The sequence below is a fragment of the Mercenaria mercenaria genome, chromosome 17 (assembly GCF_021730395.1).
Source record: "Mercenaria mercenaria strain notata chromosome 17, MADL_Memer_1, whole genome shotgun sequence".
NCBI classification, from domain to species: Eukaryota; Metazoa; Mollusca; class Bivalvia; order Venerida; family Veneridae; genus Mercenaria; species Mercenaria mercenaria.
The window spans coordinates 49,109,462-49,125,103 of NC_069377.1; the positions used below are offsets into that span (position 1 = coordinate 49,109,462).

A 15,642-nucleotide genomic window follows, 5' to 3' on the forward strand; every position below is an offset into this window, starting at 1 on the left:
GAAAGTTATTTGATGTGCGTGATGATGAAAAACAATTGTTTTAAGTTGGAAGCAAATCCATCAAATAATAACAGAAATAAAGGGGAAGTTCAAAGTGCATCAAAACTTGAAGCTAGCTTTGGATGTTGACCCAGGGGTGTGTAGAACAGCTCTTAATATATTTCATACAGTCAAGCTCAAAATTGGTCTACAAACAGAGAAAATGGCAATTTCTGAAGCCCAGATGCATGATCAAAGATGACTTTTATTATATACGTTATACACTCCTTCAAACTTAAGAGTAAATCTTGACAAATATAGTAGCATCAATAACATAATATCAAACAAAACCATCTTTTTTGGATGAATAAAAAACAAATTTTAAACAACCATTTTTCATTTTCATACACATTTTAATAGTAACATTTCTTAATTTGTACAAATTTTTATTCATAGCATACGTTTTATCACATTTTATGTATATTTATAATCAGTTCTTGAATAACACAATTGGATGTATACATGTTACCTGTAGCACAGCAAATCCCTTATAAAATACAGAAATATATCACAGATGAAAAAGAAATATGAGCCGCACCATGACAAAACCAACATTGTGGCTTTGCGACCAGCATGGATCCAGACCAGCCTGCGCATCCGCGCAGTATGGTCAGTATCCATGCTGTTCGATTTCAAAGCCTATTGTAATTAGAGAAACCTTAAGCGACCAGCATGGATCCTGACCAGACTGCGTGGACGCGCAGGCTGTTCTGGATCCATGCTGGTCGCAAAGCCACTATGTTGGTTTTCCCATGGCGCAACTCATATGAAGTCACAATAGCATGATACACAAGCTAAAATATCATGTAACAAGAAATAAAACCTACCAACATCTGCAAATGTTTGGATATGAAAATTCAAGTTAGTTGTTCAATTTAACAATAAAGTCGTTGTTGCCTTTTATATTCAGTCTTTATGAGGAGTTACTGACTTGGAAAAAGTGAAATCAATCTTGGACTATGCCCTTGGTCAATATTACTTTACCTGGGTTGATAAACTCAGGCATATTAATCTCTTGGTCAGTATCACCTTTATAAACTCGGGCATATTAATCTCACTACAAGGCAATAACTGTATAATATTTATCATAAATTATGCACTATTAAAATTTAAAAACTGACATTACTGAAAAAAAGATATCAAAAGTAAACCCAAAAACTGCACAACGATAGATGTCAGTTAAAGAAACGTGCATACTGTGTTACAACCTTGGACAATATTGCAACAGCTAACACATTTATTATACATACAGTAAGTAACTACAATCATTATACGGCATATAGTAATTAAAACAACCATCCATCCCAGCTCTGCTTGTTTAGAGTATAACTTGAAAACTATGTAAGGGATTGACTTCAAACTTGAAATATATGTAAATACATGATGATGATGTGTGCAGCGCTCAATAACCGTTACTCTAGCATCAGTTATCTTTAGTTTTCCCTTATTTTCATTTTTCCTTGTACTTCACTTGTCTCGAGTTAAACTTGAACAAGGAAAGGGACTGATTTCAAACTTGGAATATAGGTAGATGGCAGTGATGAGTGATGACCATAAATCTATCGTCAGTTATTTTTTGCAACTTTCAAGTTTTTCATATATCCTTTTCTGCCCATTTACTCCATTATAACCCAACAATATTTTAGCTAAGATAAGAAGTGAAGTGTATAAGAACCATAACTCTAGCACAAATATATTTTGAATAATCATGTTAAATCTAAATTTCGAATTTCACTTTTACGCATAAAAATTTACTGTAGCCAAAAGGACTTATGCTACCTTTTGGAATGAAGGAGATTTGAATGGTTGAGAATATGGTAACAGATAAGAATCTTTTCAAATCCTGGTGGCAGTAAAAAAGAAATTTCTTTCTTTTTAAAGAGACTAACCCGCATTATGTGAAAAATAATTTCTCTCAAAAATCTATAGAGTCAGTACTCTGAAAGTGACTAGTGGTACAAACATATTGACATAAGAACTTTGCAAGCTATTCTCATAAATAACCAAAAATATTGTGCAGAAGGTAGTAAACCGTTGCAACACTTTTGAAATAATGCAGAAAATTTACATTCTTCTTGCATTTTCAACCAATCTCTTTCTGTTTTCATCCACTTTATCATTTTTCAGTGTCATATCATATACATTCTATGCCAAACTTTGTGGGAATGAACATGTTGAAAAATTTGGGCAAGTAGCTTTAATAACAAAAATCATTTATTTCAGTTGGGTCAAGGTCATATTAAAAAAAAAAGAGTACAATTTCTGGCCCATAACTTTAGTTAGGATGGACAAAATGCCACCAATCTTGGTGATAGCAAACTTATATAAAGACCCAACTTCGGAATTTTTTCAGGGTCAAGGTCCCTGTTAATCAAACTAGGCAAAAGCTTGTCGCTAAATACTTCTTGACTGGAATGAAATATTGCAATAAAACTTGGTACGTAGATAGCTTATACCAAGGTTAAAGGTTGGGATGCATTTGCTGACACTAGGATAAAGGTCACATTCAGTAACTACAGACAGATATCTTATTCAATATGACAGATACACTGAGGTTGCATATACCAATTTACAGTGACAGCTAATATTGATGCACCAACAAAATAAATTGTTGTGCATACTTTCCCCTTTGCCATGTACCTACCATGTTTTGTGAAAAAGAATATCTTGTACATTCTGAAGCAACCTCATCACTGACAGGGACAAACCATAAGTCCCATTCAGAAGGTAGTAGGGGAGTAATAAACAAAGTTACATGAAACATGATTAGAGAGTTAAGTAAGATGCATTCACTGTGTAGTAGTAAGAGTAAAACATGTTGTGGAAAATGAAAATATACAATGCATAATGTATATAACAAATTATGAAACTTTGTAACCTCTCTTTAAAAATGGAAACAGAAACTTTGCAAGATCATTTCTAAAACTGGTACCTGATATATTTTTGTTTTTGTTGAATTTAGAGTCCCAGGGACACAATTTAGGTCGTATGGCAACTTTTCCAACTTCAGATGAGAAGAAGCACCCATCTTCTGTAAGTCAGCTAGATGGTTCCTCACATGAAGTATTCTACACCTCAAGTGAGGTTTTGAAACCACACTGGTGAGAGGCAAGTGATTCAGTCTCAGCCATGAGCACCCCCCTACCCCCCACCCCCACCCACTATCAAATTGCATCAGTGGTATTCAATGTGACCTTCTTTTGGTGCTCTTTTCTGTCCCATTTCTTTCTACTGTTCTCTTGATGAGTTCTGCCATAAAGCAGTTGAAAAGCATTTTTGATATGCAGAAGTAATATACATGTATATGAATTGAAATTAAAGCTTAACTTAAAAAGCATTCAATTATACATAAATTCCTATTTTCAAGCATTGCTTTGGCTATGCTTTTGACATATACAATTTTCTGTACAATGGAAAATGTTCTTTAAAGATCACTGTTCACATGATCAAATCATTCCTGGTCTGTAACTTTCCTCTTCGCTGCTTTCTGTTTCCTCCACATGCACTGGTGCATTCTGGGTAGCACCATATAACCCATGATTACCTCCCCTTAAAAGAGGCTCTCTTTCAGGAGAGGTTTGTTTAGAATGAGACTGCAGCAGACGGCGCATATCTTTTGCTCTATCCCTTAGCTGGCGCGGACAGGGTGGAAATGGAGCTTTCTTTCTCTCTCTAAACAACTGAAAACCTGTTCCCAGAATGAGTAGAACTAGCCAGGCAACTGTCAATGCAATTTCTGAAAGATTAAAGAAAACACAAAAGTTACATGTAAAAGAATTGTAACTTAAAACACTGAAATTTAAATTATCTTGCAAAATCATTATCATGCATCTGCAGCAGCAAAACTTTTTCATGGAAACGACCAAGAAAATTCTATTTATTTATGCACTGCATTGAGAAAAAAGGGTTGTTTCTTTGAACATGTACTTTTAATTTCTTTACTTTTTCCATATGACATTTTAGACCAGAAACAGCTCAAAATCTACTTTTCAGGAAAGCAATATAAAAACACAAACCATAGTGAGTGAAAGGACCAGTGACAATAACTTTGACGTAGGACCTATCTGTTCCGTGTCTTAATGAGTTGAGAACAATGGCATGTAGTGCACTCTGTATGTACATGTCAAACATGAGCATAAATGTGTAGGACCCAACAACTGCACAGCTGAATATACTCAACTGAAATAGAAGTAAAATACTTTTAACCCTTGCCCTTCTAAATTTCTATAATGAACTTGTCCATCTTCCAAATTGGACAGTACCATTAACTATTAAAAGGGGTGCTTACCAAAAAGATACTGACTGAATGGCAAACAGTGCAGATCATGATCAGACTGCATGGATGTGCAGGCTGATCATGATCTACACTGGTCGCAAAGGCAGTACCAATCATGTCCAGCATGATAAGGGTTAAACTTGGAATACATATATTCTTAAGAACATTTACAAGCTAACAACTGCCTTTCACACAAGTGTGTACCAAAAACCTTATCCGAGTCTAATTTTGTTTTAAAATGTTTTATGAATGTGTATGACATTAAAATGTAAATACCTTGCAGTGTTGAGTAATTTTGACACCTTACACAACATAAACTATGTAAAGTCTAGAAGAGTACGGTAATATAACTATCAAACATAAAGTTACAAATCTTGTATTTAAAAGAGGAACTACCAAAAACAAGTAAATGAAGTATTTCTACATAGTACAAAGTCCCCTAGTGAAAGGCAACTTATTTTCTCTACTGCAGTAAAATGTAATGATCTGGTATTTGTCAATGATGTATAAACAAATATAATATACAGAGTGTTATAACACGAAGTTTGGATTAAAATTTACATATATAATAATCTACATTTATCGCTTCTGTGTCTATAAATATAACTAAGTATCTAATTTCAATTTTGATAACATTTCATTTTCAAATTGGTGGAAAAATGTGGGAAAAAATGTACGAATTCATCATATTCAAAGAAAATACACCAAGAATTTTTTTTATTGGGTCCGTATGTGTCAAGTAATATTAAAATCCCTTTATGGATGACAGAATTATGGACCAGAAATGAAAACAAGAGGACCATGATGGTCCTGAATCGCTCACCTCTTCCCACATGACCCAGTTTTAAGTATGACATCGTTTTTTTTTCTATTTTTAGACCTACTGACCTAGTTTTTGACAGCACATGACCCAGTTTCGAACTTGACCTAGATATCATCAAGATGAACATTCAGACCAACTTTCATACAGATCCCATGAAAAATATGGCCTTTAGAGAGGTCACAAGGTTTTTCTATTATTTGACCTACTGACCTAGTTTTTGACGGCACGTGACCGAGTTTCGAACTTGACCTAGATATCATCAAGGTGAACGTTCTGACCAATTTTCATGAAGATCTTTTGAAATATATGGCCTCTAGAGAGGTCACAAGGTTTTTCTATTTTTAGACCTACTGACCTAGTTTTTGAAGGCACGTGACCCAGTTTCGAACTTGACCTAGATATCATCAAGATGAACATTCTGACCAACTTTCATAAAGATCCCATAAAAAATGTGACCTCTAGAGTGGTCACAAGGTTTTTCTATTTTTAGACCTACTGACCTAGTTTTTGACCGCACGTAACCCAGTTTCGAACTTGACCTAGATATCATCAAGATGAACATTCTGACCAACTTTCATGAAGATCCCATGAAAAATGTGACCTCTAGAGTGGTCACAAGGTTTTTCTATTTTTAGACCTACTGACCTAGTTTTTGAAGGCACGTGACCCAGTTTCGAACTTGACCTAGATATCATCAAGATGAACATTCTGACCAACTTTCATGAAGATCCCATGAAAAATGTGACCTCTAGAGTGGTCACAAGGTTTTTCTATTTTTAGACCCACTGACCTAGTTTTTGACCGCACGTGACCCAGTTTCGAACTTGACCTAGATATCATCAAGATGAACATTCTGACCAATTTTCATAAAGATCCCATGAAAAATGTGACCTCTAGAGCGGTCACAAGGTTTTTCTATTTTTAGACCTACTGACCTAGTTTTTGACTGCACGTGACCCAGTTTCGAACTTGACCTAGATATCATCAAGATGAACATTCTGACCAACTTTCATGAAGATCCCATGAAAAATGTGACCTCTAGAGCGGTAACAAGGTTTTTCTATTTTTAGACCTACTGACCTAGTTTTTGACCGCACGTGACCCAGTTTCGAACTTGACCTAGATATCATCAAGATAAACATTCTGACCAACTTTCATAAAGATCCCATGAAAAATGTGACCTCTAGAGTGGTCACAAGGTTTTTCTATTTTTAGACCTACTGACCTAGTTTTGACTGCACGTGACCCAGTTTCGAACTTGACCTAGATATCATCAAGATGAACATTCTGACCAACTTTCATGAAGATCCCATGAAAAATGTGACCTCTAGAGTGGTCACAAGGTTTTCTATTTTTAGACCTACTGACCTAGTTTTTGACTGCACGTGATCCAGTTTCGAACTTTACCTAGATATCATCAAGATGAACATTCTGACCAACTTTCATGAAGATCCCATGAAAAAATGTGACCTCTAGAGTGGTCACAAGGTTTTTCTATTTTTAGACCTACTGACCTAGTTTTTGACCGCACGTGACCCAGTTTCGAACTTGACCTAGATATTATCAAGATAAACATTCTGACCAACTTTCATGAAGATCCCATGAAAAATGTGACCTCTAGAGTGGTCACAAGGTTTTTCTATTTTAGACCTACTGACCTAGTTTTTGACCGCACGTGACCCAGTTTCGAACTTGACCTCTATATCATCAAGATGAACATTCTGACCAACTTTCATGAAGATCCCATGAAAAATGTGACCTCTAGAGTGGTCACAAGGTTTTTCTATTTTTAGACCTACTGACCTAGTTTTTGATAGCACGTGACCCAGTTTCGAACTTGACCTAGATATCATCAAGATGAACATTCTGACCAACTTTCATGAAGATCCCATGAAAAATGTGACCTCTAGAGTGGTCACAAGGTTTTTCTATTTTTAGACCTACTGACCTAGTTTTTGACCGCATATGACCCAGTTTCGAACTTGACCTAGATATCATCAAGATGAACATTCTGACCAATTTTCATAAAGATCCCATGAAAAATGTGACCTCTAGAGTGGTCACAAGCAAAAAGTTTACGGACGGACGGACGCACGGACGGACGGACGGACGGACGGACGGACGGACGACGGACGACGGACACTGCGCTATCACAAAAGCTCACCTTGTCACTTTGTGACAGGTGAGCTAAAAAAAACTATTGACCTTTGTCCATCCGACTGTGACCTCGACTTTTGAGATAGAGATAAGGGTGTCGCAGATTGTTACAGATAAGACACATCTCATTATGGGGTACATTTGTACCAAGTATTCTCAAAATCCCTTAATGCATGACAGAGTTACTGGCCATACAGGAAAAAACTCTGTTGACCTTTGACCTCCCTTGCACATGACATGTTGTCTTATTACGGGTATATTTTGTACCAAGTAATATTAAAATCCCTGTAAGGATTGTTGAGTTACAGACTGGTCAGGAAAAAAGCCCTGTTGGCCTTTGACCTCGTAAAGATGATCTACCAAAAATAAACTTACAAATCTTGTAAAGAACAAAAGTATTACTGGAATGACCAGCACTCCACAGGCAAATGTTGCTCCATAGTTGAACGGAGTTTCTAAATATGTGAGATTCCCTGCAAAAAATAAATATTCATTGTAGATGACTTTTAAAATTCAAATACCGATATATAGTTTAGGACCTTTGTTATTTTGTATTGAAATTTTAAAAATACAGAAATAAAACAATACAAAGATTTTCTTGTTCTGCTTTGTTGTTGGTATTTTTAGCAGCTACCTAACCAGTATAAACCTGTTTATGACAAAAAACTAGCAACTATCTAATATCAATCAGAGAAGGGATATGAATTATTTTAGACTGGTTGTCAATCATCACAGAATACATATGCCTGGAAATTACTACACAATGACAGTGAAAGTATTTTCTTGTTTGCCATAAATGATATATAAAGGTAATTTCCACAAATGACGTTGTGATAGATGACTGGAGAAAGTTATCTGTGAATGTCTCACTACAGGGTCAGAGGAGTACAAAAACGTCCAACCTATTCAGAAATACGAATTAACATGTTAAGACAAAATGTCTTCAAATATTTACATATCAGTTCTAATTGCTTCTCTTTAAAGTAGTTCTGCACATTTATATCAGTTTTTTTTTTCTATTATGCAGAATTTGATTAAACACTGATTTTCCAAATCTTCAGAATATGCATTAAAAATTCAAAAAAGAAAAAAGAAAAATTTGGACCTCGCACAAGTTTTCATAATGGATCACATGGGAAAATAAAAATTTTGATAACATTTGTTGTAAATAATATATGGTATATAATATGGTAAAATAAAACATATAGGTTTATGTGCTTGTTTTTGAGATATTTGCCCATAATAAAAAAAGATCCACCAAGACACACTAATTTAAGACTTTATTTGGAATTTTTTAACAAATCTAACGTTTTAATATGATATCTTGTCTTTAAAAAGATAGTAATGTTGCCATTTTGAGAAAGTAAGTCACCGGTTGCTATTAATACATTAAACAATTTACATTTCCATATACCGAGTCCAGGCTTTATTCTATGTTATCTGGATAAGTGATGTTATGCCACTACTTCCAGTTTATCAAACATGCAGAACTACCGTAAACCCTTTTGCTGATGCGTAATATTGATATTAACAACAATAGCAGTTGAAAGTATAATGGTTTGAACTTGACTGCTACCTGTGGGAAACAGATTAACAAGCAGCCCTAGAAAAATACAGCTATCCATCCTACCCCTAGCCCCACTCACAACTTCTGCCTCGCTGGGCAGTACATGACTATAATAATTTCTCTTAACACTTACCAAATGGGGTATAAAACAGTACACTGGACACAAGGTACCCAGTGACGAGACCTATAAATAGAACATTAATCACTGGTATCCCATGGTACCACCACAATCCTAGCAATAAGGTGCCCCCCATCAGACCAAATACGGCTGCCAGTGCAAGTGTTCCCAGAAAACTGATGTATGTTGCCAAGGTTAGAACCTGGTACCAGATAAGTCCAAAAATCAGGAAACCAAACACAAAGTTTTCTGAAATAGAAATAAAATAAAACATGTATGTTCTGTATGTATGACAACTTTACTCACGCATATGCTGGTTATTTGTTGCTTTTCGTGTACTTTGTGTTTTCTGTATATAAATTATTCTCCCAGTGGAAGAAAACAGAAAAATGTACTTTGTACATAAGAAACCAAAACTGAGTTTTCAACATATATACTTACAAAAACACCTAAAGTTAGTTGGTTAAGGCTGACCTTGAAGCAATTGCCACTCTCTGTTGAAGATTTTACACCAATCTCAAGGTGTATAATTCTTCCACATGAGAAAACTATCTAGCTGGCTTGTAGAAATTTGTTGGTTCTGCACAGGTTCAGGCTGTGCAAAAATTATACCAAAAAGAACATCTAGGGTCTTTCTCCACCATTAAAAGCTGGAAATTTATCATAATATTATGAGCTCCAAACTGTGTCAGTGTGACGTAAGACATATGACACAAATCTAAGCCCCTATGGCTGAGACAGGCTAACAAGTAAGTACAATATTTTTCAAAATTAATAAATCATTATTTACTGCAAGTCATAGAATGATCAATATGAATACAAGACATCCTTAGTCATGCAAATGTGATTAATCCAAAACACACACTTAGCTTTAAAGATTCTTAAATAGAGCTGTAACATTTCATTGATACCTGTTTTGAAGAATCTGTGACCAAAGAAGCATAGGAAAAGACCAATAAGACCTCCTGCAGTTGACAAAACTAGACTTGTGACATCTGAAAAAGACAAATTTACAAAACTGAGGAAAAAAATAATTCATATGGAATGCTCCAATTTTCTCAATCACTAGAAATACAGTGAAATACCGCTCACTTTGGCATCAGAGGCTCAATCATCTGGGCTCACTCAAGCAATTTATATTATTCATATTTAATAAGGTCTGATGACTAGGATGCATTGCGTAAAGTTTCAATCCAATATATGTAGATGTTACTTGGCTACAGTTAGAAGAATAGACAGTAAATATCACATAAAAAACTTTCACTAAATCTTTTATGTTGAAAAATGGCCATAATTTATATCTAATTGAATCAAAGGTTATCAGTATGTTCAATGACTGGGAAGCATTGTGGGAAGTTTAAATCCAAAACATATAGTAGTTACCGAGGTACATTCATGATAGTTAGTTGCATGCAAAACTTTCACCTTTTCTTTGTCCAAGTAAGGCTATAATTTATATTAAATTCAACTAAGAGTTATCCAACTTAGTTACTTTAGTAGGTCTAGAAGGCTTGTTTGAAGTTTCAGTCTATTATATACAATGACTACTGAGCCATGTCAGACCATGTGTGCAGTGTGACATCAATGCTCTGGTGAGGTAGAATACCTCTATTTTTTTAAGTCAAGCTCGACTTTGAAGAAGCCAGAGTAGCAGGGTTCCCGCTGTCGGTCGCCAATGGCGCCAAATGCGACAAAATATAATTTCTGGCGCTAAAAATCCTTAATAGCACTCTCTCGTGTTCTATAAATAGAACATACAGCAGTTATACCATAATGCAATGCGCGAATTGCGGACAAGAGCGCGTTTTCTGTATATAATGAATCATCAGCTATCTGGGAATTAAAAATGTAACATTCCATCTGTATAAAATTGTCACACCCGTTAACAGAATAAATAAGAGATGAAAATATAAATAACTAATTAAAGAAATATATTGGAACGAATGTAAGGAATATACAAAATATACAGACATATTATTTTAAGAAAACGATTCAAAACGGGCCTACTAAGCAAATAAAGAGCACTATTTTGAAGCATGGCATCCATATTACTCCATATTATACTATTTAAATCTTGCATAAAAAGAACGGTTTACAGCTTAATAACAAGTTACAATATTTTCGGATGCGACACACCAAAGAGCACTTGTAGTTGAAACTTTAATGCTAAATCATTTTGATTCATGACGTCCAAAGAATGTATCAGCAGAATTAAAATCATAACAAATATAACTACATGTTGTTTTTTTTCTAAACAATTGATTCACACAACACAAGACGAAAACTCATTTATGATCACCGATGTCAGTGGTCGGTGTGGATCCATCAAATATTTCGATCTATCCTTTTTAAAAATACATATAAATATATGCATGATTTGGTAGAAAATAATGGTGATGCATTAGATTCAAACATATATTTATCAGATAACATCTAAATATTACTATCAAAAGTCAAATATCTTTAGTTTATTATGTCACACTAAGGGGTCATCTGTAATAAAACACAACATATGTATATCACAGAGGTGTTAATTGTTTCAACGAATAACTGAATATGTGGCCGAAAATAATAATGTGGATGACAGTTGACATTAAAATATATATGTTGTTTATAACATTTAAAAATTTCAGTGAATTTAAATTATGCGATTTTACATTCACAGATAGATCTATTAAATCAAACAATTAAAACGGAAGATTTTTTACTAAAATATAATGTTAATATATGACAGTAACTAAGAAGAACAATTTGGATCTGTGAATACATTTTTGTTTTAAATAACGTTTTTCCATTTGGTGTTAATACATTTTCCCGAGTTATTCTACTTTTTTAAATATTCTTTTTTTTTAACTGAACGTGTCACAAAAAGAACAGAATTATATAATAACATTATCCATCCATACATATATATTGATGAAAAAGCGATAATTCTAACATGGATATAAAATAAAGAGTTTCTCGGCTAGTTTAGTGAAATAAAAAGTGAAGAAAAACATTTGTTTGCGATGTGCACGCTAGAAACCTGAACAAAAATAACGAAATAAATGCAAAATTTATGGTTTACTTATACTATTGTACAAGGAATGCACTGGTTGTTTGTCCACAAATTGAGTGCTGTGCTATTTTTAGATAGCAGACCTTATCGGTGACGTCACAGATCCTTACATACGAGAGTGTGCTATTGGCGAGTTTCATTGGCGCCTACAAGATAATCGTCGATCTGATCTTCTGATCTTTCTCAATGACGCAATAACGGATTATCCGATATTTAACACTACACGAAGAGAATACACAACGTGTCAATATCGATTTACACCTCGGGGCACAATTTAAAACTTCGCCGAGTCACTAGAGCGTTCCTCCACGCAAGAACGATTATCAGTCAATCTGATTCGCCAAATTTAACCCCGCCTACTTACACGAAAGCAAATGAAACGAAATATTAGCTGCCTGCTTCGTCTAATGCACCACCTTTTTTATGATGCAGAAAACGCGAGATAAATTTACGATCCGATTCACCGAAGTAATTGAGACCGAGAAAATGCAGGAAATAATGACACGTCAAAGCGCGATCAAAAGATACACATATTCTCCGATCGTAAATAGATAAATTTTGCACAAGCGTTGATAAATAAATCTACGCGTTCGTAAATATCAGTCGCGGTTGTATAATTTCAATCGGAGAATTTTTGAGATACAAATGAACTAAAGCAGTTCTTTTGGTTCTTTTACTTGCCCAACGTAAAGCATTGATACACAGGGATAATTTTAAAAAGCTCAACCCCAGAGCTTCGAAACAAAGTGCTAATAATACCTGTAGGTGGTATTTTCGCTATACATTAGTATGTATAAAAGGAAATAGAAATTTAGTTATATATATAATGAAACTTAAGCATTTTAAAAAGCTTTTCAAAAGTTATGAAATAATATAAAACAACACTGTTTTTGATAAATGACCTAAATTAATTTTGAAATAAAAAGTTAAAAGAATAAAGAGATAAGTATTCATATTTTAAAAACATCTATTTAGTGAAAATGACCATTAAAGGGAGATAATTAAAAATGGCAAACTATATAAAGGGATAATTTTATAGATTGAGCAATTACTTTTGTTTAGAAAATGTTCTTGAAAATGGTTGAGAAGATTAAATTTTTTTTTTTGATTCAATATGATATTAGGATAAATATTCATGTTTTAAAAACATCTATTTAGTGAAAATGACCCTTAAAGGGAGATAATTAAAAATGGCAAACTATATAAAGGGATAATTTTATAGATTGAGCAATTACTTTTGTTTAGAAAATGTTCTTGAAAATGAGAAGATTAAAAACTATTTTTGATTTAATGTGATATTAGGATAGACTGGTTCAAGAGCAAATTGCATGGTTACTGTAAAGAATCAAATGAAAAAGAAATTGAAAAAGAAAATGGTATGTCGCCAATCACAGACTATTGGCTCCAACTTGAGAGCCACTGGCGCAAACTTTTCCTGACTGGCGAATTTGTTGGCGCAAAGTGAAATTGACCCAGAGGAAACCCTGGAGTAGTTACATGGTTGAATAATACTTATTTTTAAAAATCCTTGACTTACAACATATTGCTTTTTAAAAGAAAGACATGGTGCTAATCAATAAGAAGCTGCAATTTCAAAACGCAAAATCATGCCCACGGGTGTATAACCAAAGATGTTGCTTTTTGAGGTCTTAAGTTTAAGGGTGAAAATCATATATGGTCAGTTTGTAGGTCTTGCTACAACGATTATCGAGTGTGAGTATGATCTAAATTGGGTTATTTGAGATGTAGGACCAAAACTGTCGTTAATTAAGGTTTTAAGATTGAAGGGTAGGTTATATGAGGATCAAGGTCATTAATATATATATCAGTGAGTAGGTCTTGCCACAAAGATTGTGGACTGTGAGTATGAACAAATCAGGTCATTAATGTGGGCTGTAGGCAATCTGTTCATACAGATGGATGAAGGTCAAGGTCATCTATATAAAGGTTAGTTTGTAGTCTTGCCACAAGGACTGTTGAGTTTGAGCATGATCTAAACCAGGTCATCAATGTGGGCTGTAGGCAATCTGGTTTGTATGAATGGACAGACAAATGGATGGATGGACAGTTCAATCGCTATAATGCTGGGAGCATAAAAACTTAAATTCCGACTGCACCCTCTCTAAAATGGATATAATGTGATTTAACCTTATTGTTTATTTAGTCTTTTCCCAGAGCAGTTTGCATACAGAGACCTTAAGCTGAAGTCTGGTGGTTCCAAGCCTTCTACTCAATATTGTAATTCTTTGTAATGCAACAACTATACCTCTTTGTTTGCATATATCAGTATGTTCAATATCACATCTGTAGCTGACTACAGGGATGTACACAGCACGTGTATGTACATCATCTTTGTTGAACTTGACCATCGTGTTATATACCACTCCACGGTGACTGTACGATGACACATCCACAAAAGATTTATGACTTTGTGTATTGGAAAACTTGTTTAACTAGAAAAAAAAAACATACGAAAACTTTATATCATGCCAGTACAAAAGCAACATGAACACCAGAATAGCAAGGCTGGACAGTCTGGGCTCCAATAATAACAAGAGATCATAGAGTGATCTTGGCGCCCACCAATGTGCCATTTTTGAGAATTCCAAATTTTAAGACTTAATGACTAGCTCAAGGTCAAATTTCATTTCCATACAAAACACTGTGCATGTGGTCAAAATTCGAAACCTGTAGCTTGATAAATGTGAAAGTAGATCACTATATCAATTTCAAGGACAAAGTTCTTTGTACACAAAACTATGCATGTGCATCAAGTTTGAAGGCTGTAGTTTGATAAATTTAAAAGTAGGTCACTAGGTCAATCTTAAGGTCAAAGTTTATTTTGGTACACAAAACTATGCAAGTGGTCCAAATTTGAAGGCTGTAGCTTAAGAAATGTGAAAGTAGGTCACTAGGTTAAAATCAAGGTCAAATTACACTTCAGAATACAAATCCATACAATCATGTGGTCCAAATTTAAAGCTTGTATATTCAAAAATGTGAAAATAGGTCACTGGGTCAATGTCAAGGTCACAGTTTGCTTCGGTACACAATCCTATGCATGTACGTCTAAATTTGAAGCCTGTACCTACAGAAATGTGAAAGTAGGTCACTAGGTCAATATTAAGGTCAAAGTTCATTTCGGTACACAAAACTATGCAAGAGGTCCAAATTTGATGGCTGTAGCTCGAGAAATGTGAAAGTAGGTAACTAGGTCAAAATCAAGGTCAAATTTTATTTTGGAACACAGAACTATCCATGTGGTCCAAATTTGAGGCCTGTACCTTCAATAATGTGAAAGTAGGTCAATAGGTCAATGTAAAGGTCAAAGTTTCTTTCGGTACACAAAATTATGCATGTGGTCCAAATTTGAAGGCTGTAGCTTGAGAAATGTGAAAGTAGGTCACTAGGTCAAAATCAAGGTCAAATTTTAATTCGGAACACAGAACTATGCATGTGGTCCAAATTTGAAGCCTGTACCTTCAAAAATGTGAAAGTAGGTCACTAGGTCAATATCAGGGTCAAAGTTTTTTTCAGTGCACAAAACTATGCATGTGGTCCAAATTTGAAGGCTGTAGCTACAGAAATGTGAAAGTAGGTCACT

At 34.6% G+C, this 15,642-nt stretch overlaps 1 protein-coding gene across 1 annotated transcript in view; it reads right to left on the bottom strand.

Moving 5' to 3' along the window:
- Positions 1 to 371: 371 nt before the first annotated feature.
- Positions 372 to 15,642, bottom strand: part of LOC123537069 (transmembrane 7 superfamily member 3-like) — a 36,564-nt gene continuing 21,293 nt past the window's right edge. Inside the window, exons 6-11 of the mRNA XM_045320622.2 lie at positions 14,305 to 14,491; positions 9,892 to 9,975; positions 8,996 to 9,229; positions 7,671 to 7,768; positions 4,056 to 4,218; positions 372 to 3,775 (exon numbers count right to left, since the gene is read on the bottom strand). Of these exons, the coding sequence (XP_045176557.2) occupies positions 3,486 to 3,775; positions 4,056 to 4,218; positions 7,671 to 7,768; positions 8,996 to 9,229; positions 9,892 to 9,975; positions 14,305 to 14,491 (1,056 nt within the window). The 3' untranslated portion in view covers positions 372 to 3,485. The remainder of the gene's footprint in view (positions 3,776 to 4,055; positions 4,219 to 7,670; positions 7,769 to 8,995; positions 9,230 to 9,891; positions 9,976 to 14,304; positions 14,492 to 15,642) is intronic.